General features: G+C 38.5%; 2 protein-coding genes across 2 annotated transcripts; both read left to right on the forward strand.

The window, feature by feature from the left end:
* The first annotated feature begins 222 nt into the window (after positions 1–222).
* foxq1b (forkhead box Q1b) lies at positions 223–2,168 on the forward strand. The gene has a single exon (XM_023823464.2). The coding sequence runs from the start codon at positions 697–699 to the stop codon at positions 1,678–1,680; it is 984 nt and encodes a 327-aa protein (XP_023679232.1). The 5' UTR covers positions 223–696; the 3' UTR covers positions 1,681–2,168.
* Positions 2,169–9,808: 7,640 nt separating this feature from the next.
* Positions 9,809–13,735, forward strand: foxf2b (forkhead box F2b). Its single transcript, XM_023823467.2, has 2 exons — positions 9,809–11,337; positions 13,105–13,735. The coding sequence occupies exons 1-2, from the start codon at positions 10,365–10,367 to the stop codon at positions 13,281–13,283; spliced, it is 1,152 nt and encodes a 383-aa protein (XP_023679235.1). The 5' UTR covers positions 9,809–10,364; the 3' UTR covers positions 13,284–13,735.
* The last annotated feature ends 6,524 nt before the right edge of the window (positions 13,736–20,259 follow it).

Genomic DNA, 20,259 nt, shown 5'->3' on the forward strand with positions numbered 1-20,259 from the left:
AAAGCACATTTGCATGCCTATATATGTACATGTGCATAAATACTTCCCTATCCTTCTGAGATACAGGTACATCTATAGTGATGCATGGAAACAAGCGTCGGGTACTGGAAGGGAACAAAAATCAAAGGCATCGCAGGAAACTAAGCGGTGTCTGGGAAACGTACGCCACCTGCTTGTCTCACGCGACAGTCCTGCTGCCGGTGCACACCTCTACTCAGGTCTGACAGGTATGTGGAACAGCGAGAACAACTTAGCAAGGTTCCCATAAAATCGCTCAGGGCACTAAAGAGTAAATGCAATTTATACAAAATTATAGAGTGCATTATCACGCACTTGTCAACATACATTATATTGGTTACGTTGTTTATTTGTGAACGCGCAGTTATTAAGTCATTTTAATACATATCTGAAGTCCCGCCTCGTGGGCTGGACCGCCGAAGTGATAATATTATAATAGGGGCTTCTGCAAGTCTCAAGAGACACTTGGGGATTTAGCTCCTCTCCGGTTATGACTTGGGTGCTTTAAATTAAACGTGCCAGGTGAAACAAAAGTGTGCTGTTTGTATAGCCTAGAAGAATTGTTCGCAACGTTCTCTGATTGTTCGCTTGCTTTAATTTTACACGCGAATAACGACGAGAGCTTGTCTAGCCGACAACTGCCGACAGCAGCAGCGAGAGGCATAGACAACCAAAGCCATGAAACTCGAAGTCTTCTCCGCGAACCACTTTATGGAGAAACCGCAGGAGTTGTGCAGCGATGTGGAGGGCAGCGTGCCCTCGCCTCTCTCCGGGGAAGAAGAGCTGGGCTCCGATGGGGACTTCGTCGCCAACAGTCCTGCACCTGCTATTCCCAGCGCTGACGGGAAAGCCAAACCTTACACACGGCGACCCAAGCCACCTTACTCCTACATTGCCCTGATCGCTATGGCCATTCGCGACTCTACAACTGGTCGCCTCACACTGGCAGAAATCAACGACTATCTCATGAAGAAATTCCCCTTTTTCAGAGGAAGCTATACTGGCTGGAGAAACTCGGTCCGCCACAACTTGTCGCTCAACGACTGTTTTCTGAAAGTTTTACGGGATCCATCCAGACCCTGGGGGAAGGACAATTACTGGATGCTGAACCCCCACAGCGAGTACACGTTTGCCGACGGGGTCTTCCGCCGCCGAAGGAAGCGCATCACCAAAAAATGTGCCAACAACCCAGAGCACCCTTCAACCGAGGATGCACCAAACCCTGCGGGCGCATCGTCATCCACAGAAGAGGGGTCTAACACTAAGTTCTCCAGCTCCTTCGCTATTGACAGCATCCTCAGCAAACCTTTCAAAAGAAAGGAAGAGCGCTACCCTGAGCCAGACGCCACCGCCGCCGGGACAAGAGCGGTGTGGTCAAGTAGCGCACAGGTGATGCCTTACGTAATGGGCTATCCGACGACGCCAGTGTCCCACTTACAGCCGTTGTTCCCAGTCAGCCCCGGTGCCGCCCACTTACTGCAAGCATACAGCGGCGGCTACTCAGGGCCGATCCTCGGCGTGGAGCAGAGAAGGGACATTCTTACCGCTTTCCACTTGAGCCCAGAGTGCTTGACAAGCGCTGAGACTTTTCCCCCTGTTCAGATACCTGCCATGAGACTGGGTAGCTATCACCCATTCAAAATAGACTCTTTGCTTTCCTAAGACATACAGCAACGTAATTTTCTTTTTTCCCCACCGGCACTTTCGTATATGCACTGTAAATTGTTTAGTGACAAAATGCATTTTACTGCACTTAGCGTGTCAACGAGACAGTGCGAAATCTGTTGTTGTTAACATTAGCTAACCACGATGACTTGTAAAAATGTGTGTTCAGGTAAATGCCAAACAAGAAAGGAATAATTTTGAGGAACGATATTGTAATTTATTCCTATTTTGACGATAAACGGTTCATAGGTCATTTCTGTTGTACAACACGGCACTCACATGCCAAAAAATGGTAAATACTTTTATTCTATTTATGTTATGTCTTGCGGTTGTTGCTGTCAATGTTGTTTTTCAAACTATTTTAAGTATGATTGTAATGTCTGGTATCGACAAAGCTCGAATCGAGCTGAACCAGTCGTCATTACACACTTGTAAGTCATTCTGCCTGATTTGACCAGTAAAGTATTGTGTGTTTTACTTCTAAATTATGTGTTAGCGTTATTTTTTCTAATGAAACATTTGGTCAAAAAACATGCATAAAACATTGACGTCGAGTTAATGGCAGACGTGTGTCAGCGTTCCAGCCAAATCTCTTATGTGTATGTAAAGGCGACAAACCTGATTGCACAAACTTACACAGACGCCGATAAAAAAAAATAAAATCTTCACCTTTGGGTGGATGATCCGGCAAGAACATGAGGGTAAGTGGCAGCACGTCAACATGTCGTTGTAACACTGATAGGCAGGAAGATGATAATTTATTGCAGTACCAAGAACACTATTTCAGTCTCCGGTCTCGTATCACTTAATTTCGAATTAGGCTTTGAAAGGCCTTGTTTGCAGCAGTTCACAACAAAAATGATTATTTAAAAAAGAAACGCAATTTCTCCCTGTGCAAAGTTGCAAAAATATAATAAATATTGATTTCGTTCCGCAGATTTACATGTAGTTCAGTTTATTCAGCTGTATGAAACACGGAAAGCTAGTGATTTTTTTTAAATACCTCCCGTTCTTCGTCTTTGCGCAACTTAATTCTCCTTCTGACATGTTCGTTAAATGTGCATTATAGGACTTACTATAATAAAACCATTTCATGGAGATACAATGGCCTCATTAAAGTGCTACAAGTCTGTTACAAAAAAGTAACCGATATAACCACCATGCTCCACAGCTGAATCATTATTAGGCTACTTTATGAATTATGAATTATGAATAATTATATTAATCGACGTTGTATAACTGACAAAGGAAAAAAAGTAGCAAAATTATTTCAGAATTTGTATGAATGAAGCATTTATACGCAAATTAAAGAATTATCCTTAAACAAATTAAACATTTTATAACGAAACGGTATAGGCCTATCTATAAAACGTGTTTAGCTATAGACATGTGTAAGGTAAATTCAGACTGAACAGAGTCTAACATTAACTCTAGATTTCCCATCAAAATGATTGCCTCTATAATAGGCATTTCCTTTTAAGAGCTGAAGAACATAAAATTTAACTGTTTAGTCAAAGTATACCTAGATATTCCCGAAAAAACAACATGTTTGATGGTATAATATGCGTTCTACTGAGATTTGAATCCACAACCGCAGTCCAGATCGTTTACATACTACAGTTTATTATTGACTTGTACCCTACCTTGGTTTAGACAACCTGACAGTTTATTTATCTCCGAGGGCTTCTTTCCTTCTCAGAATGCGAGACCCACTTGAAGCTTCATTCTTCCCTCTCAAAAAGTCCAGTGTGCAAAATGTGTAGATGTCTCGGTTCGTTTTGTTTCGAAGATCAAAATTCGTCCAGGAAATCGCTGTTTGGAACCGTGAAAGTAGGAACATTTAAGCTATATCCCTTTGTAATTTGATAAGTTCCAGGTGACAAGAACAGTACAATATTTAAAGTTTTTTTCTCAAAAACAGTCTGTAACATCGGACGAAATATATATAATTAATGGAAGAATCCATCAAACATTTATGATATAAATAAAATGACAACAATAATACTTAGTGGATTACAATTAAAAATAAACATTACTTGTATTTAACTATTAATTTATATGCATATAGACATGGAGAATGAAACATCGTTACCTTAAAGAAAAATCAGTAGCTACATTAATTAAAGTTTAATTACAATAAAAGTTAACCGTCACTAAGATATAATATGTATTTGGTCAATATATATGAACAGTAATGCGTTTCTGTTGCAGCTTAATTTTGCGTTTTATACAACGTCATAAAAAGGTGATGCATTTTATAAGTTTGAGAAAAAATATTTACAGTGAAAACATCACAACGATTAAACTGCCGCAAACACATTCTGTGTAAAAACATCTTTACTCAATGGGGTTATTTGTTATCATTCGTAAATGTCCAATCTCGAAGCATGAAACAACAAATCTACTGTTTAAACTGAATCTTAAAATACTTTCATAAGGCTGTGACACGGATTGGTTCTGAGAGCCAGAAACAGACTCAGGCGCTCCTTAAGCTTATACATCTCTCACTTTGTCTTATAGACATTACTCTAAAACGTGTAAAGTTGTGTTAAGCAAATTATACTAAATGCTGTATAATATATACTACAATGCTACAACAGATAAAGCAGTAACCTAAACAAAGCAATTAAGGATAGCACTCTGTAATTAGTCTCACAATGTACTGGCATCCTAATAATAAGAAAAAAACCCTTTCCAGTATGCCCAACTATAAATGCATGTGGAGAATCGGCAAAAAAAATAGTACAAGCCTTTATAACGTCTTCTGGAATCAATATAAATGTCTATGGCGTCTATAGACTCTAATAAAGTTTAAGTTAGTTATAAATTAATTACAGAGTTTACTGAAATTCCGGTACCATTCAAGACGTATTTTAAAACAACACTGTAGCACGTGGAGGCACCGTAACATGTAAAATGTACGCCACAATAACACCAAATGAGCCGTTTTCATAATCAAAAGTTAATTACAAATTCTGTACCAAAATTAACATGTATGGATATTGCTAGCTATTACCATCCGGAGACCCCCTGCAAATTATCGTTAAAACATTCGAGCTGTCCACGGTCCTGAAGTGATGACGTGACGTAAAAGGTCCAGCGTATCACTACTGCTATCGTTCACAGTCTGGGGAGACACTGGGGGGATGGGGGGTCTTACACAAGACAATAATAACAATTATAACAGTTAGCCGGTAACAATGTAGTTCCTTCGCAATACTAAAAACCCGTTTATAATAAGAGCAGTGACAAAAGGAAGCGTTTCGGGCATCTTTTAATTGTTTGGTGGTGATGAAGTAAAAGGCAGATTACATTCTGAGATGTCAGCAAACCCACTATCGACAGGCTGCACTGTATAGATGAATTCCCGGAAATAAAGAAAAGGAGCCCAGGCGTGTATAGTTAATAAGTCAAAGCCAAAAATATTTCAACCTGAAAAAAGGTTAAACCAGTCTAACTAGGCAGTTAAATAATGACAGTAGGACAAACATCTTAAGTTACAATTTATGACACAGTCCCAAATTAATAACCAGTACTTTTATTTTTATAATGTCATAAACGGTAGAGTAGTCATATTATCTATGTTTGTGAGTGTATGTGTCTAAAATGAAAAAGTGCTATCTTATTACAAAACGAAGTTGCTTTCAATTATATCGTACGATAATGTCTTGCAGTTAGTCAGCTCACAACTGAATAATTAGTACTCCGCAATTTAGCTGAATCATATTTCATTGCTCGACGTGGGGGGCTAAAATTATACTCAGATCACGGAATTAATTAAATTAATATGAGATATTAACAAAATAATCAATTTAAACATTTAATGGGGTAATTGAAATGGATACAGATTCATATGTAATTCAATCGTTTCCTTAAAGGCAAAAGCAACTCGAACTTTTAAAGGTAGTTGGTAATATATACTATTATTATTGTATTATTGGTGGATGATATATGCCGCTTGCACAACTGACCAAAAGCCTCTTGTAAATTAGGACTTCACGGTCTCCGCTCCTTTCCATGTCGTAGGTGACAGGTGAGAGAAAACACTTACGTAACCTAGTAACTATAACGTAAGTAACCTGGTTCCAAGCACAATGCTGCAACCTGCAGGTGAAAAGCCAGAATGGCACACCTGTGCACACAGAAAAGCGAGGGGAGTTTCAAGCCACCCGAGGTGTTGATGGGACCTGAAGTTTTCAGTTTGATATTGTGTGTGTGTGTGTATATATATATATACACAGTATTATATATAAATTAATTTTATATACACAACCTCTTAATCAGTAGTTATTTTTCGGCAGTATAACCAAATCATACTGAAGCATATCCATGAACTTGTTCACGCGGAAATGTCGTTTTTAATGTTTTTGCAGAATGGTTATCGCATGAAACATGACGGCGAGAATAATGTCGCTTATACCCTTCCTACTTGCTACTGACCGTTCAAGTGCGGTATATTACAATGGTTTCTCCAATCAGTCCCAGGCAATTATACTTTAGACACGAAGATCAGACCTGAAACGAACAAAGGGGGAGGGGGTGTTTCGTTACAGTGACCCATAAAACAAGATAATTTGGCTGAGAAATAAAGAAAAGAAGGAAAACACAGAATTCGCTTGTATCTTTACTGTGCAGCTACGTATAAGGTGTTGAGAACTCCAACAAATATCAATTTACATTACCGAGGTATGTTTCAATGTCCATTTATTGTATTTTAAATTAATTATGGTGTGCATACATTTGCGAGAGGCAAGCAATCATAAGCTTTCCTGGACTGAAGATATTTTATTTTACGCTATTGTTTTATTTGCTATTTAAAAATGTATTATAAAGAACAGGAAAGCGACAAAACATTCACACATTGTTAATGTAATCGGCTTTCTCCTTCACACTTTAAATATTTGTTGATAATGAGTAAAATGTATTACCGATAGACAGATAACACTCTGCATTGTCTCCACACAATGAAACAATTTGTTTACTCATTTACACTACACTCGAACCTGTATGTTTGTAAAAAATTTACATTACTTTCCATCATCACCAATAAAAAAACAAATAACAAACAAGCAAACAACACCAATAATAATAATAATAATAATAAAATAATAATAATAATAATAATAATAATTGCGTTTGGTTTAAGCTTTAGGATCTTCGAGATTCGCATAGGGATTTTGGAAACAAACTGCAATTTCGTTTGCCTAATACATTAAAATATCAGTTTATCAGGCTCCACTGACACTCGTTCCATTCTGCCTAAAACTAAAAAAATCACATCGTTTAAGTAATTTGGTTGTCTGTTATTATTGATGTGATAATTAAGACTAAAACAAACCAAAACCCCTGATTTAGCACTAATCGGCAGGTGTAAATGAAGATGTATGTCTGGTTCAAAACGTCGTTCCGAGGTTCAGAATGCATTGTATTTTCAAGCTATATGTTTAGCGTCTTCAAAGTATTTTGGGTGCGCTGCAAGGTTTCCTTTCAGCCTACGACGCATCCTGAACACGACGGGGGTTCTGCGCCTTGATGTTGCAGGAAATTCTGCTGCAATTCGGCCCCTTTGCGTCTTTCTGTTATGTTGGAAATATGATTTTTATCTGTACATCCTTTGGTGAAGTGCAAAGGTTACTTTTGATAAGCATTGTTGTAAAGATGTTATTTTCACTCAAAAGGAGCGCCATCGTGATGAGAAAGTCACGGACCCTTTAACATTTCTGTCTCACGCAAATAAAATGAATAGTAATAAAAAAACAAAAGTCTTATACTTCACTTTCAAAATAATGTCCAACTTGAATTTAATTCAGCAGAAACGTTCGCCTACAAAGTAGTGCAAAGCAAAACATTACAAGTAATTGTTCATCTTAGAAAACCAGTGATCAATGGATATGAGTTCCACAGAATATAACAAAAGCAGCACAGAATACGGTTATTGGGAATAAATGTTTCTGCTTTTTATTTCATAGCTTTACATTCCTGCCCATCACGGCAAGGCCAAATAAAGTGCCCTGTTTCGTATTGGAACCACAGTGTCACAGTCCTGGTTCAGTCTATATACGCTTGCAATATGAGTTTTATTCCCGCTATCTTAATGTTTAAATGCAGGTTTAGAACAAAAATTTAGTTGTATGCTCATTCACGATAATCTATAACACACTCCTTCTGAAGAATTACAAGTTACCTTTTCGACAAAATCTTAGCCACTCATTTCACGTATACTATAAGCCTGCATGTTTGCCATTTTTACAATAATAACAATGTAACGTAAAACAATTCAAAACTCGACATGCGTGTGGTTATAAGGTTCCCTAATTGGAACTGATCACTGGAAAGCAAAGCCCTGCATGCGCGCAAATGCTTTTAAGTGATTTTTATTGTTGCTACTATTACATCTCCACTAGTAAAATAAGAACAGTGAAGGGCAAGCAAATTATACAGAAAAGAGCAAACTACACGTTAATCACTGTAGCCACGACTGTGGAATCTCTTATACTGCCCTATACATTAGTACATAATCAGTACTAATATAAATTTAGATTATGTATTTTATAGGATCCACGGTGGGTTTCGTTATAAAATAAACCTCTTGAAAGAATCGAAAATAATGGAATTGTCTGGGACTTGAAAAGGCCCGTTATGCCGGTGCTTGAAAAATGACATCATTGTATATGTAGCTGAAATTATGGACGTCGCGGTAGCGAGAATAGCCTGGGCCTTCAACAAAATTTTGACATTATTTTTAATCATGCAGACATTTTAAATATTACATATTCTACACCACTTCAACATTCAGATAGAAGTACAGCAGCACAAATGAATATTGCACTATACAAATTTAATCTCGAAAATATATGACAGGGGTAGATGCGTTATGTTTAAAAATCTGTAATGTATAAGCATGTATAAATACTAGTGTAGACAACTGCGTGAAGTTGTACTGCTGTTTTCATGCGTCTTTTTAAAAAAAAAAAAAAAAAACTCCGTAATCACGTCGCGCGAGAATATGCCTTATTAAATTTGATGATCATTATAGAACAGATAAAGTAGGCCTATTTCAAAGTGAAGGCAATAACAAACATGAGTAAAGAAGTTCATGTAACTTAATATAGTCAGTACATTACTATGATATACATTGTACATTATAAAATACACTTGTAAATTACAGCATATTATAGTTTGCAGTCGATTTTGAATACACATGAGGTAAGCATATAACAAAAACATGATTAATTTCAAAGAATAAGAATATATTAATATAATAATAATAATGCTGTTTTGCAGTAATAAGAAAGAAATTGCGAGAAATATTTTATGCAGTGTCTGTATTAGGAAGGAAGCTGTCGACGCCCGTTCGCTTAATTTCGTTTTTCTCTCTCTAATTAATGTGGAGCTCAAGGGATAGGATCCAGGCTCGAGCAGTAAGCTGACACTTGGCTCTGTGTGTGGTATCCGGGCAGTACTTGATGGAAAAAGCCTGCTTCCACTCATGTCAAAGCCATTTACCCAGAACAACCCCCTACACACATGTATACACTCAGGAAAGACCACCTTTTCACAATTTCAGCGCCGAAAACTGTTTGTTTTCTATGAGCGTAGGTTACATACGTACTCGCACGCTCTTGATTTTTAAAATTTGCTTTCCATTTTCATTGTTGACTGCTCCGGTTTTCTGTAGAAGTGGAACTTCTTTGTTCAGTAACGCATACACGTTCAATAAGTATACATTTAACATTGCGAACTTGGTGAATCCCTGTAATAGCAGTAAAGCGCTCATGTTGCAATTTAAAAAAGGAAAAATAAGATATTAAAAAGACCGTTTTCTTACAAGCGTAAACTTAATCTCAGTCCCATCAATCAATACCATGACATTAGTCTGTGGAATATCACTCTGACTTACAAGCAGCATGCAAGTATAATAATTCGAAAACTTTACCTTGCACTTTTGGCGTATGGCGATGTTGACTGGAATGTCTGAAGGAGGTTTGATAAATGGTGTAATTGCGTGTATTACAAATGTCAGACGGGAAGAGGGTTTCTGGTGCCGCTGTAGCGCCTCCTGCTTGGATGGTGACTGGACAGGGGCCAGAAACAGGAGGGAGGTGGACCCTGGTCGCCACTGATTTCTTGAAGGGATTTAGGAGGTCTGGAGGAGGTATGGGAGGGGGGGCAGATTTACGAATTGATAGGTGGTCGCGTTTTGTTTGGCTGAGCGGGGTACGCAAAAGTCAAGGCGCTCTGTGTTTCCTCCTCTTAAAGGATTAAGGCGAGTGATGGCCACCAGGTGGGGGGCAGAACAGCAGTCCCTGCGACAGAGAAGCGCCATCTCGGACGAAGCCGCGTCAACCACACAGAGAATCGCGGCGTATCTTCGTAATACGGAATTACATTTGGAGACTAACCTCTCTCCCCCTCTCTCCTTCCGCGCGCGCGCTCTCTCTTTCTGAACAGACCTCTACACACTTCACTTCGTTTACAACGCACTGGAGAGACCATCTGAACCGGAGAGTTTGTTTTTTTCCACGCAGTGCATCGCGGTGAAACACATTTAGCGGTCAAGTGGAGTTCAACAAGGAGTCTGTTCCTTCTATCTAGAACGGTCAAAATTTTACAATAGATAATTATAAATTGATACAATTGTTTTGCTTTGTTCTTCGGGGTTTTGCGTTAGTAAACAGAATATGACGACTGAAACTGCGCAGCAGCAACTGGATCCGCCGCCAGCTTTAAGATCGAGTCCGGCATCTGGAGTTATGCATACGGCTTTGATGAACACGCAGTCCGTCGTAGAGAGTGCGGCAGGAGCCTCGTCCAAAGGAAAAAAGGCGAACTCTGGGCTGAGACGTCCAGAAAAACCACCCTATTCATATATCGCCCTCATTGTCATGGCGATCCAAAGCTCCCCGACCAAACGGTTAACGCTGAGCGAAATTTATCAGTTCCTCCAGGCCAGGTTCCCGTTCTTCAGAGGATCTTACCAGGGGTGGAAGAACTCCGTCAGACACAATTTGTCACTAAATGAATGTTTCATCAAATTACCAAAGGGTCTAGGGAGACCGGGTAAAGGGCACTATTGGACAATTGACCCCGCCAGTGAGTTTATGTTTGAGGAAGGATCGTTTCGCCGCCGACCCCGGGGATTCCGGAGAAAGTGTCAAGCTTTAAAACCCATGTACCGGATGATGAATGGAATTGGGTTTGGTACCTCCATATTACCTCAAAGCTTTGACTTCCAAGCACCCACGGCGTCACTCGGATGCCACACTAACAGTTATAACTTAGACATGATGACGAATTCCATGGCAGGGGGCTACGATGGGCTTAGCGGTGGACACCACGTTCCCCATATGTCCCCTAGCCCTGGATCAACATACATGGCCAGTTGCCCAGTGACATCCAACGGGGACTACGGGCCAGATAGCAGCAGCAGCCCGGTGCCTTCCTCCCCAGCAATGGCAAGTGCCCTGGAGTGCCACTCTCCATATACAAGTGCGTCGGCGCATTGGGCATCGGCAAGCGGCTCTCCGTACATCAAACAGCAGTCTCTAGCTTCCAGCAGCCCAGCATCCTCCGGCTTACATTCCAGCATGTCGTCTTACTCGCTGGAGCAGAGCTACCTCCACCAGAACACCAGGGACGCGGCTGACATTTCAGGTGAGGCGATTTTATTGCCCCAGTAAGCGTGTTGTATTAAGCCTTTGGAACCCTTGTCTACGTAGGCATTTAGACAGTCAAGCAAGAAGTCTATATCACTGGGGCATGTCGCTGCTTTCATTATGCACTTTGCATAAGGAATTGCCACGTACTTAAAGTCAGTTTTGGTGCCAAATCGTATGATACACCGAAAGGATGCGCAAAAATCTGTCATTAATATCCACCCTACATTTTTTAGAATAACAATGGTAAAATAAAAAACTGAACACACACACAACATATATATATATAATATTTAATCAATCTAGAGCGAATTTCTACGCATAATTAATTTTGTATCGCAGCAAATACTAATACTAATACTTAAGCGAAATTTGTCTTGTTTTGGGTGATGTAGGCCTATTGTTGGTTAAATTTTGTATTGCATTAAACTATTCTATTTATTTCTACTAACAAGTATTATTCGCCGATTGCGTGTGCACGTTTTTAAACAGCGGCCTCCAAGTTGAATATTATCTGCTTTGGTAGCAAATGAATTGTGAAAATTGGGAGATATAACACATTTTATTTGCACATATACACACATTGAAATATATAGCTATTGTAAAATAGTAAGTCGATATAAGTACACGCAATAAATTACTATGGCGTTATCATCTTTGTGTTGATGTTCTTGTTATTATATGTATAGACGTAGGTGTCGTAGGCCTATATTTTGCACGACTAAAATTTTTTTTTTTTTTTAAACGTACAAAACAGTCAATGATATGGAATGTATTACCGTAGGACAGTCATTTCCATAAATGTCTCACGCGTCCTGTAAATCTATTTGATTTAAACGGTACAAAGGATACCGGAGATGTTCCGGCCTAAAGTTCCTACTAAAACTCGGGTCAGAAAAGGTTAGCAAAACAAAGGCGCCCGGTGCGGGACCACACTGAAGAGGATTGCACGCTGCGCGGACCCAAGGGAGACGTCGGCCTTGTTAAAGTTTATGTGGGATTTTTAACCATTCAAGGTGTATGTGCTCAATCGCGCAGATGTCCTTAGTACAATCTAGAGAAAACCGTTTCATAATTAATGCCAGCATGAAAACATTTCCGTATGGATTTCTTAGATCTCACGTTGATGTACACGTGCTTTCAGATATACCAACTACAATTATTTAATCCGGCCGTAATTGCATTATAAAATCTTTTAAAATGTTAAACATGTTGAATAGGTCTAATATACTCCTGTTTGTTAATCTGAAAATATCATAATAATATATAAATAATTACGTAATTTATTGGAGCATATTTAATTATATTACGTATTATTAAGATATATTGCATGTTAGTGTAGCTACATATTATTAACTCCTGACACTTTCTTCAGTATAGGTCCTTCACCATAACAAGATTATACAAAAATGTCTGGAAACGCATAATTAAAACTATGGTCGTTTCGTTGAAAACGCGTGTATGTTGTATGGCCACGACACATGACGTAATCCATTTAATTTACAGTTATAGTCTCGGGTCTAAAAACGCTGACCATGCAGCATATTATATATAGGAGGACTTTTGTGTGACCCATTTGTCTTTGGGACGAAGGGGGTCTTTTGTGATTAATTATACAAACACGTATTTTAAATACAGAATACATCCCAATTAGAGAAACTATGCAGTCACCGTTTGAAAAAAAGATACACTATGAACAGAGAACAAACATTTTCCAGAATGTTAGCCCAGCACAGGAATTAAATGTGTTTATTTTCTATTACAGTGGGGATACCGCGATATCAGGCCCACTCAAGCCCTGTTTGTGACAGGAAAGATTTCGTTTTGAACTTTAATGGAATCTCATCATTTCACCCTTCGGCCAGCGGATCCTATTATCACCATCACCACCATCACCATCATCACCAGAGCGTCTGTCAGGACATCAAGCCGTGCGTGATGTGAGTGACGCACGCCGAGCAGTGTGAGGGCTAACGCGAGCAATTACCATACAATACAAGTGGTCGTGTGTTTTTTCAGCAGGCCTCGACGTATTCAAAAAGAGCAGCGCGAACCCCCCAATTATTTGCAGCACAGTGTAGTGTAATAAGCAGTACGCTTACGCATACAATAATATAAAAAACATATTAAAATATGCAAAATGTTTCTGCCAACAAACCACTTCGCCTTGTTCCTATTTTGTTTAAAAGATGCAAATGCAAGCTTCTTTTAAAGAAGCTTTTTGTTTAAAAAAATATGATTGTTTCCTGTCATAAATTGAAGTGATACGACTATATTAAACATAATCTATATTCAAATGTATAGAAGTAAATATCCACGTACACAATTCTTTTAAAAATAATAATTCATTTTCGTTTTGCACTTATTGTATTCCTTTTAGGATTTGCTTAAGTAACTTGTTGTAAAGTGTTCAATAAAGATGAGATGTTTTAAAACACTTGTGTCTCTTACTACGCTGCACAGAAATGTCTAAAATACATTAGACCTATATAAGTATACATAATTATTATGGCGGAATAATGGTTGTGCGGAATGACATTCTCAAACAGAAAAGATACTGCCGGCCTTGCAGCAATTACATCAGCAGTTATAATTTTATATATGATGAACCAAACTGTTAAACATCATTTTAGCCAATTAATAACTATTTCGCAGACAACTCCACTTTGGTAGGTAGTTCATCAACAGACAGAACACGTATGATTTGTCGGTTTTCCCTGCTTAAAACGGCTAACGTAATTGATTTCAATTGTAGATTTTACCGTAGATTTTACAATGTTTCATTTAGCTTATATATCACATGTATATCATATTTAAAAATACATAATGAAAATTACCTCCATTTTACAATTGTGGGTGGAGATGAAATGTACATTGTTTTATGAAGGAGAAGTGTATAGCATATAGCAAATTACAGATTCTCTTTTCAAATAGGCCAACACATATGAATAAACACTTCAACTTTTTATCAGCTACTTTCAGAAAGGACTAAACTTCCAAGTAAAATCTTTCGTCCACTTGTAACTAACCAACTTCAACATTTTATACATATTAGCAACCGCAAATGCAGAAAATGTTACTAATTCCATCATAAAACCAATGAAATATACTAAATAAATATGTAATTTTAAAGCCATTGGACCACTGAAAAGCGTGTAATGCTATATTATATTAGAGGAAACAACCTCCTTGGAATGGATCACGTAAATATATACTATGTTTATGCTGTCAAGAAAGAGTAAAAGCGCGAGTCTGGAGAACTGTAACTGCATTACGAGCCAGAAATCGCTGTCATTGAATAAATTTGATTCTCGGAGCTGCAACCGATACTGTAAACGAAACAGCAATTCATGAGATTTTCTTTATATTTTTAAAAGAAAGACTGACTTTTTTTCTGTATATTAAAATTCTACCACACTGGTTTATTTATATTACACGAAAGAGACCTTCACGGCCATATGTGCTTCGTGTTTTGGGGGAATGATATTCAGTCGTTTGCCGTCTTCAAGCGGAGTGGCCATATTCATTCATTTCGCCGTCTTACAGCGCCACCTAGTGCATCTTGCAAAGACCTGGACAGAGGACTTCTAATCCTCAAAGACGAACGGGTATGGAGGATGGATGGATGGGACAGCCAGCTGCTAAATGTGATGTGAAAAAGAAAGCCAGAGCACATTGTAACAGTATAACGGACTTCACACCCTTACTTTTGATGGCAGAGAAAATAGGCTTTGTGAGTAATATAAAAAAATTAACATTAAAGCAAAATATACTATACTCCTACAGCGCAACCAATGCAGCATGCTTTTTAAAAGGAATCAAACTGTCCTTTTCAAATTTGTCTATGGAATACAGAGTATACGTCTGGACACCATTTGATTAACACAACTTAAATATTACTATGCAGTCTACGAAGTTTATTTAAAAATTATTTGATGCCCACATTTTGGGAAGAGACGGGCTATTTAATTACAACAAAATTGTTTTATCAGCAGAGCAAAAGAAATCCGCGTTAGATATTCATTTGTAAAATCGAATAACCGCAAGTAATCGCAGCACATCCAAGCAGAGAAGTTACTCCAGATGGTAATTTAAAAACGTAGAATTCAGCGGAAATTGTGTAGATACCGTATGAAGTGGTATACATATATTTTTACACAGTGCCTGTATATATATAGTTACTACAAACTATTCTAAAATACCTTCTAATAATTCTACGTTCTAATAATGATCTAATATTGTGCTCATGAGCAACAAACGAAACCCTTGTACTGCTGCGCTCAAATAATCACGTTTTTTAAATGTCAGTAATTCTTAAATCTCCGAGAGAGCAGTGGAAACTATTCATGGAATCGCTTTTCTGCACTGTATTCAAAAAAGGAATTCTGCTTCAGAGACGTGCAACAAATCATTCTCACACTTACACTACACGAGGGCAATTTAAATTGACCCCAGTGTGTATTTTAGGATTCAACCGTAAAAGGAATCTCGCTAATGTAGTAGATGCTAGATTTTTCTATATAAAGGCTGCCGCCGTGCTTCTGGCCTTACAGTAATTTCTGACGCATGCCCTGTACTTTCCACGCGCAGCTGTTATTTGTCTTTTGCGCAGCGAAGTAACATTCACAGCGTTTTCTTTCTGTACGTAGTACTGTAATGGGCTGCTTTTGTATACAAGAAATCGAACGAGTAAATGGATAAAGAGAGAAACAGCTTGCCTGTTTATGAATAACCGGAATAATAATTTTAATGAAGTTCATATCAGGTGTTTCAAATGTGCCATTTTTGAAAGTAAATGAATACGTATTTAGATGTTTTAATTAACGTATAAGAAATATGCTATTTTTAAATTTTGCAAAAAAAAAAAATAATTGAAAAACATCAATAGTTATTCATCATTAAGTCATACAACAAAGTACAAATATAAAAAGTACCTAGGGCCTAGTACTTAGAAAGTATTTTCAAATTGTTGAATTTCTGAGTTCTCACAGACACACATATTTTATATATCCGCGTGAAAATGGAATTACACTTTTACACAAATTACACAAAGCACTTTTTGCAGTTTTGACAATACAGATTTCAATAATTGCGGACTGTTGCATTTCCCGTCAGCTGTGTATATGAAGATAACACACGTGATGTGATAAAAAAAAAATTTAAGTGCTTTACACACAAACATTAGAACACCCAAAGAAAAAAAAATTGTTTTAAGTTTTTCCATTTTTTTTTAAGTCCAACAGCTGAATGAAATATAACGTGCAATTGCCCCATCTAGCGGTCACATTCAATAACGCCCACAAGAACGAAAGAAGTCTAAACCCTAGTCAAAATGAGCTGACCCAGGTGGTTACGGGCACAAGCCAGTAAAAAACCCAAGATGGGGCACCAACCTATCTCAGGGCACACTCACACACCATTCACTCACACAGGCACACCTATGGGCAGTTCAGTAACTCCAAATAACCTCAGCATGTTTTTGAGCTGTGGGGGGACACTGGAAGTCCCACAATGAGAACATGCAAACTCCACACGCATGGAGCCATGCCGGAGACTCCAACCCCGGTCCTAGAGGTGTGAGGCAACAGTACTAACCACTGTGCCACCCCTGATGTAGTATTATGAAAAGCTTATTACATTTTTTATTTAAAGGGGGAAAATAACACAATGACCTTAATTAGCCCTGAATGACAGGGCCTCAAGTCTGAGCTAAAGAGTAACGAGATTCTAGCAATTTACTGCTCAGGGAACACCTGAGAATACAAAGGTCCTTTCAGAACCCCCCCCCCCCACCAGCCCCCCAACAGACACAGACACACACACACCCATACACCTTTAACTGGACTGGCATCTGTGGTTAAAGGCAGTCTTAACTGATTGCCCTGTTTACAGTGTCAGTGTAATCTGAATTTCTGAAACCCACCCCCCTCAAAACCCTCCACCCCCTTCTGCCCCCTTTTTAGCATGATGAACACCGACATGTCTCACAAAGGATACTTTTGCTGAGGAGGTTTGCCACAAACATCCTATTCTGATTTCAGAGAAAGACTCATACATCACATATCAACTGTGTTTAGACTGTCCACAGACAAGGGGTTATGAATGCCCACACCTAACTATGAAAAGAGTCAGACTGCCCTCTAGAGGCAACCACAGGTATTGGCCTGACGAAGAGAATGTCAAACCACAGTGCGATAGCCACAGCTGGTTTTCATGTTACTTCGAAATTATAATCAATTTACATGTAAGAGGAGAGCGAGTGGACATCCTTCACAAATAACGGGGCCTAATGAACAATTACAAAGGAATGCAGAAATAAAGCTGGGACATCCTGAGCAGTTAAAAAGCTTGAATTTCTTACCGTTTTTGAAAGGTAATATCCATAAAGCCCACAGGTAGAGTAATATCTGAGAAATTGGGCATGTGACCAAAATGCTTAAAAATTATGCAGGATCACTGGCCACTTCTCATTTAATTCCTTCACCCAAAATACAAACAGTTTTCTGAAATGGAACAAAGAATACATTTTAACAGTAGAATAACCATCATTACAGTAGATAGATAGTGTAGTATTCTGTTAAAGGTATGCATCCATCATTTACAGCCAGCAAGTATCAAAACCTCAATTCTCCAGCATAATTAATGCTCTTCAATAATATATCAGCTTTTACCTCCACTCTATTAATCTTCCAAATTGGTTATGTGAACCATGACAGTTAAATATTAGATTTTCCTTTTTCCAGTTTTATTATGTGTTAAATCTCCTTTTCCTGGATTTTTCCCAACGGAACCATGTCACTCTGTCTCCATGGATAACTTTATTCCTGTTTTAGTTTATCCCCATGTGACATTTTTGCGGTCATCTTTGGGGCCCGGGTAGCAGTCTGGCCTGGACCTCGCCTGTGCTTTGCGTGTATCTTTAGCTCTAGTTTTGTTAACCCTACTGTCGGCAATGGAGAACATTTCTATTCATAAAATGAACAAAAAATAAACAAACATCAGTATAACTTCAGCCCCTGCGGGCCAGAGTCTCGCCAGCTTTAAATCACATCTTAATATACATTAGATTTACACTTCAGATGTGAACTGGTGTGACTCACCTTTCAAATAATCACTTCAATAGAGCAATTATGAATGGCGAGAACTAAACATCTCACTCTGGGTACACAGCTGTACCCGGTGTGCGTGTATATAGCTGTCAGGTTCGAAAAATTCCCATCATTCTTGTGGACTGACTGTAGGCTAAAATATGATGAACAGAGCATGGAGGCACTGATTGCGATCGCCATTACACTTCCTCTGCCCAGTCATACAAACACACGTAAAAGAACACTCTCATTAACTCAGGTTTGTTAGTGAACAAGGCACGTCTTACACGAGTTAAGCTTTCAGCCTTGAGGCTCTGAAATCGTACCTGAAACGCTGATGAGAGACACAGCACTTTGAGGATTCTCAGATTTAAATTCCATTTCGCCAGCATATTTCGAGGTTGTACCAATCCTTGGTTTCAGAGACCTTTACAAGCAAGTACTGTTCTCTGCGCAGAAATATAGAATAACTGTCATGGGGGAATATTTTGTGCCTGGGACATGGCCAGGCGCATAATGATGAGCGCTAGACAACAGGATAACAAGGGTTATATCAGAAAAAGATGTTCTAAATACGGTATGAATATGCGTTAATAGTTTGCATGTGCAAGTCTTTTGAAACTTATTTAGATTAGATAAATTTGAGGCATTCATATAATCACTAACTACACTCATAAACTCTAACCAGGCTGGATTATTATGAACAATAAAACAAGAGTAACGTACCGGAGAAACTAAATGAATACATCTGAGATAAGCTGATTACTTACAGTGTAGGCCTACATAAAAGGTGCTGACCCATCCGTCAAAACTGCAGTCCCAGATATCTATGGTGTAGCTTGCATTTCCAGCTTCTTAAACCAAACCACTAAATCACACATTTTAATAGTCTACATATAACTTTAGATGGTTTTTGCTGCTAAAGAATTAATACACATTGGAGCGTAAAGGAACATGATTCAATCTTCATGGCCTGTTTTCTATCACTGATTGGCAGACACGTTTGCTTACTTTGCTTCAGTTAGTCTGCGTGTGTTTTTCGCTCCTTAATCTTAAAAGCTTGAATCGAAGGCAACTGGACTTTTTTTTCTCAATTTCTTGAAAACATTTCGCCTCTAAAGGATAAATACCTAGAACTCCCCATCATACTTTTAGAACTGAAGAAGCCTTTCGGATAAGAGATGAAACGTTTTCAAGAAACTGAAAAAAAGAAGTCCAGTTACCCTCGATTCAGGCCCTTAAGATTATCATGTCCTGGACGCCTGAGACCCTGCAGACTTTTCGCTCCTTACTATATCAAACATGACCTCTGACACTATACCTGCTTCTCAGTCCATTTCTCTCGTCACACAAACGCCGAAATTCACTGTTTTTTATAGGACCACACGCTGAAACCCCAAATGTAATGACGCATTAAATCACAATGCAGCTTATTTCACATTCATTGTTTTGTAACTAAATTGCATTTGGCTGACCTGTAATGTGAATATAATAACCGTCGGACTAATATTTGTTTTAGCTTGAAGTATTTCTTTTTCTTTTGTTAGACAAGGGGGACATTCTACGAAGCGGCAGTTTTTCATTAGGCAGCTAACTGAAGCCAAATATAAAAACTGTCCAGTGGCAATGTCACTTACCACAGGTATCAAGTTATGTCAAATAGATTTTTATTGTCATTTCAACCATATTCAGTTGGTACAGTATACAAGGAAATGAAATATCGTTCATCCAGGACTATGGTGCTACATAAAACAGCACAGACCTACAAAGGTATGACATAATGATATAAAGTGCATATGTGTGCAAATGTGCAAACACTGGAGGACAGTGCA

Source organism: Paramormyrops kingsleyae, chromosome 1 (assembly GCF_048594095.1).
Source record: "Paramormyrops kingsleyae isolate MSU_618 chromosome 1, PKINGS_0.4, whole genome shotgun sequence".
Lineage (NCBI taxonomy): Eukaryota > Metazoa > Chordata > Actinopteri > Osteoglossiformes > Mormyridae > Paramormyrops > Paramormyrops kingsleyae.

Coding starts and splice junctions, on each gene's coding strand:
- foxq1b (XM_023823464.2), top strand. CDS start 697: ATGAAACTCGAAGTCTTCTCCGCGAACCACTTTATGGAGAAACCGCAG.
- foxf2b (XM_023823467.2), top strand. CDS start 10,365: ATGACGACTGAAACTGCGCAGCAGCAACTGGATCCGCCGCCAGCTTTA. Junction 11,338..13,104: donor GGACGCGGCTGACATTTCAG/GTGAGGCGATTT, acceptor TTTCTATTACAG/TGGGGATACCGCGATATCAG.